The 5,000-nt window shown below is 39.1% G+C and overlaps 1 protein-coding gene across 1 annotated transcript in view; it reads right to left on the bottom strand.

Moving 5' to 3' along the window:
* Positions 1–5,000, bottom strand: part of iqgap1 (IQ motif containing GTPase activating protein 1) — a 303,340-nt gene that overhangs the window by 125,609 nt on the left and 172,731 nt on the right. The window contains exons 16-17 of the mRNA XM_039773388.1: positions 3,851–3,941; positions 3,565–3,732 (exon numbers count right to left, since the gene is read on the bottom strand). Coding sequence (XP_039629322.1) covers positions 3,565–3,732; positions 3,851–3,941 — 259 coding nt within the window. The remainder of the gene's footprint in view (positions 1–3,564; positions 3,733–3,850; positions 3,942–5,000) is intronic.

The following is a 5,000-nucleotide window of genomic DNA, read 5'->3' as shown; positions in this document are numbered from 1 at the left end:
GGCGCCCTGTACTTTTTACAGACGAGAGCAGGTTCACCCTGTGATAGATGTGAAAGAGTCTGGAGAAGACAAGGAGAACGATATGCCTGCAACGTCGTTCAACATGACAGGTTTGGCGGTGGGTCAGTGATGGTCTGGGGAGGCATATCCATGGAGGGACGGACAGACATCTACTGCGTAGGAAATGGTGCTCTGACTGCCATAAGGTATCGAGATGAAATCCTTGAACCCATTGTCAGACCCTACGCTGGTGCAGTAGGTCCTGGTTTCCTCCTAATGCACGACAATGCCCAGCCTCATGTGGCAAGAGTATGCAGGCAGTACCTGGAGGATGAAGGAATTGAAACAACTGAATGGCCTCCACAATCCCCTGACTTAAACTCAATAGAACATCTGTGGGACATTATGTTTCGGTCCATTAGGCGCCGCCAGGTTGCTCCTTAGACTGTACAACAGCTCAGGGATGCCCTCATACAGATCTGGGAGGAAATGCCACAAGACACCATCTGTCGTCTCATTAGGAGCATGCCCCGACGTTGTCAAGCATGCATACAAGCTCGTCGGGGCCACACAAGATACTGAAAAGCATTTTGAGTAGCAGAAATTAAGTTTTTGAAAAAATGGACTAGCCTGTCACATCTTCATTTCACTCTGTTTTTAGGGTGTCTACACAATTGAGCCCTCTGTAGGCAGAAAACTTTTATTTCCATTAAAAGACTTGGCATCCTTTTGTTCCTAAGACATTGCCCTGTCATTATTTGTATAGATATCCAACTTCATATTGAGATCTGATGTATCTAATGTGTTCCTTTAATTTTTGTGAGCAGTGTATATATAGATATAGATATATATATATATATTGTCAAGGATGCCAGGGGCAACGACCTGGCCGGGACGCCTTCAGGGACCGGAGGGGGGTCTACGCCCACCATGGACCACGTGGGGGCCACCACCCTGCTTGCTTTGGGGGCCACGGGTTAAGGGCATGGAAGCCCAACCCTATAGGGGCCCGTGGTCACGCCAGGGTGCCCAGTGCCTTGGAACCCTGGACCAGTACTTCCGCCACACCAGGAAGTGCTGGGGGGGTGGATGGGGGAAGAGAAGCAGGAACACCCGGAGAGCTTCCGGGAGAACAGCCGGCACTTCTGCCACACTGGGGCGTGTCAACGGAAGATTGCCGGGGAGCACCTGGAGCTCATCCAGGTGCGGATAAAAGGGACCGCCTCCTCCAGTCGATGGCAAGAGTCGGGTGGAAGTGGGCCGAGGCTCGGAGGAGAGGAGTGGAGGCGGTCTGAGGACTGAGCAAGGCATCATTGTGCGGCCAGGACTTGAAGTGGTGATTGGTGCTGCGGCACTGGGTTTGTGCACTTGACTTTTGTAAAATAGTTGATAATAAACTCTTGTGTGGTGAAACAACATGTCTGCCTGTCTGTGTCCGGGCCGTACCCCACACACATACATACATACATACATACATACATATATATATATATATATATATATATATATGAGAGAGAGATATATTGCTCTATTACCTCTTCTAAAATCAGTGAAAAAATGAAGTTCTGCTAGGCATACTATTCTTCAGTAATTTCGAAAATTTGAAATCCAGCAGATACAGCCCTATAAGAAATGGAAGAATCACTTCAGAGCTCCTCACACTATTTTATTGACCATATCATATTAAAGGATTCAGATTTGCGGTCAATGTTATTGACCATTTGGGTATTTTACTATATTATATACAATCATATATACACCGGCATTTATCTCCTGAAAAAAGTGGGTAGCGAAACAGATTTGGTCTATATATGCTTATTTGTTTAATACTTTTTGATGTTCAGTAATTAAATGGAAATGATTGGAAACAGTATAAAACTGAAATGTTGCCGCAAAACAATTATTGACACCTTTTGAATGAACCAAACTTATATGACTGGAAGAACTAGATTTTCATTACAGTTAGACTCACCTAAAATATATTGCCTGTGCTCATACAATTCGAGTTAAGCAATGAATTACCTAAAAAAAATTACTATCAATGTCTGTTCCTTACTGATAATGCTTTCTGAGACGCATTTTAACATATTTCACTATCTTATTAAGAAGTTTGCTGCTTGTTTCATTAAAATAAATCTAAGAGGATGCAGTGTGAAGGAAAAAAATGATCAAATTGTTTGAAAACTGGTGCCACATGAAACATACAAAGAGCTCAAAACTGATTTTGACCAGTTTGGGGTGATGGTTTCAACCTGTACCATACACCTCACACTAAATTGAGAAGCGCTCTTGCTCTTTTGTCCAAGAAGGACCTAACTGTTGAAAGACAGCTATAAAAGGACATCCATCCATCCATCATTCAATCGCAGCCAACACCGGGCGCAAGGCAGGAAACAAACCCCTTGGAAGTGCGCCAACTCACCACTGGGATAAAAGGACATGATGTACCTTTTTCCAAAGTTACCTAAAGAAAGAATCATTCTAAGAAAATATTCTGTGGAATGATGAAATCAAAGTAGAACTTTTTGGCAACGTATACCAGAAATTTGTTTCTAGGATTTGAAGGTACACACTAAAACAGTTAAATATCTGGTGCTGAAGGTCTTGAATATATTTAAGGCTGATTGTGAAATCAGAGGATTACTGGAGGTATTTCAGAGAGGAATACTGTACCTTCTACTGATAAAAAGAATCCTGCAAACACGTAACAGCTAGAACAAATTTCAACTAAAGAGTAGGAGAAACAACTAGCAGAAAGGCACAGTATGGAGGAATATTTCAGACAAAATTAAATAAATAAATAAATGCGTAAATAAATAAATCTTCAATTCTCTCTCTGAAATACGCAATATCTTCGGCAGAATCCATTTCATCGGCAGTAGTAAGCATTTTTCTAATTAATTCTTGTGCTATCGATTCACCAATCAGTAACTAGTGTTAGAGCCCACCCTCTCAACTTTGACGAGTGAAAGTGACAGTTTTATTTCAAGTTGTATTTCATGGCGGTTTGCAGGAATGTTACGAACAAAATTAAATAAATAAGCAACATAAAAACATATTTCGTGACACATTTATTTATTTATGCTCACATTTCATGACATATTTATTTATTTAGGCTCTCATTTTATGACACATTTATTTATTTATGCTCACATTTCCCAGTACTTTTATTTATTTACGTATTTATTTATTTAATTTTGTCCGAAATATTCCTCCATAGCACAGGAAGTATAGATTACTATAACTGTTTGGAGGCTGCCATCCTTCACAAAGGATGAGCAAACAATTATTAGACAAGGGTGCCTTTTAAATTGTCTAGGTCTTATTTTTATTTTCTTCTGTGGAAGGGAAAAAACCTACATGCAAGTTGAACAGACCTCTTTCCAACTGTACTGGGTAACTGGACATCCTATTACAATATTCTGATTATAAAAACTTAGTACATTTCCAATTGTTTCTGATTATATCATATATATCCAAAACTCAAGAGTGTCAGTAATACTAACCACAAGTGTAGACAATGGATACTTTTCAGTGGGTGTAGTTTCAATATGCATTTCTTACCTTCAGCTTGTTTGCTCTTTTTCAGTGCAGCCAAATCTGTCTGATATGTCTCGTCACATTCTGGGGTGACACCATATAAGCCAACATGAGGTGATTTCAAGGTTAACAAAGTCTGGGCCGTGTCTCCTAATTCTACTGCTTCATTGATAGCCAGAATTCCAAAACAAACTAAGGGATAGGTTAAGAAAAACAAAACTCAAACCATTTGTTTAAATATACATCATCATTGCTTCCAAATCATGAATTACTATGAACCCTTAACTTTTAATAGTATTATTTGACTTACACTGTTCTGCTTCTTCAGTCTCCTTGTTAGACCTTCTTACACCATCCTGTATCTCATCCAACCAAAGCACTGCTGAGTCATCTCGAGTTTCCTGTGGGATAAATATTAAACACCACTACTCAATCCATTTCATATCTTCAAGGGCAAATTTCCAACAATTCTGAAGCTCTTGAATTTTCCATCATCATCAAAATTAAAAATCTGCATCTTATATAGTATTATACTGATTGTACAGTTTTCTACAAAAGATACTGTATATTTACACAAGACATGGAACTGAAGTTCACACGCAGAATTGTTTTTCAGATTGCTTAAAAATATCTGTCATTTTACACAAACAGAATATTTAAATGTATTGCTGGCACAAACATGTTTACCCACGTAGGCAGTGAAATGCTATGCTTACCAAGGCTATAAACAAGGACTGAACGCTAAATATCATCTCATCACAAACACTGCAGAGTATGCAGTTTTATGTATTTATTATAATGTGAATGAAGACCAGTTACCCAGCTCTTTGCGCAAGGCAAGGCATGGTTCACCTCATAGCAAGTACAGTGATACATTCAAAACCAATTAAAATGGCCAACTACTTTCCTAGCACAACTCCTCTTTTCTAAATTAAAAACATATAAATGCCAAATAATGAGAAGATGCCAAGAGTAGGATAGGTGAAGATAAAGTCTGATGTAATTACGCAACTTCTTTCACAAATGTTATAAAACAAATTTAAGAATGACTTACGAGAGTGTCTTAAGGATTCGAAATTATTAAAGAATTTATAATATGAAGTAATTAAAGATGTCAAGCTTCCAAGCTTGCACTCTCCAAACTACAAGCATATGAAACATTACAAAGGCAGTATTTACAAAGTCCTTTTTTATTCAAGCTGTTGGAAAGAGGAAACCTGTTCTGCTAGACCACAAGTGCCAGAAGGCATCCTGTAAGGCATTAATGGAGCTTTGCTACCAAAATGAAAGCTATATGGTCTTGAGGGACACAAAGACATAAGCTCTTTGTGCAACCCAACCTCCACCCACTTTAACTCAGACTGGCAGGTTTTTAAAATTTTATTGCCAGAACCACATACTCTAAGTGGCTATTTTGCATGTACACTTCTGCTTGCAGAAGAGTAATTATTTTGATGCAG

The sequence above is a fragment of the Polypterus senegalus genome, chromosome 12 (genome assembly GCF_016835505.1).
Source record: "Polypterus senegalus isolate Bchr_013 chromosome 12, ASM1683550v1, whole genome shotgun sequence".
NCBI lineage: Eukaryota > Metazoa > Chordata > Cladistia > Polypteriformes > Polypteridae > Polypterus > Polypterus senegalus.
Note: the sequence above shows the minus strand (reverse complement) of the source record. Positions and strands in the feature narration are given on the sequence as shown.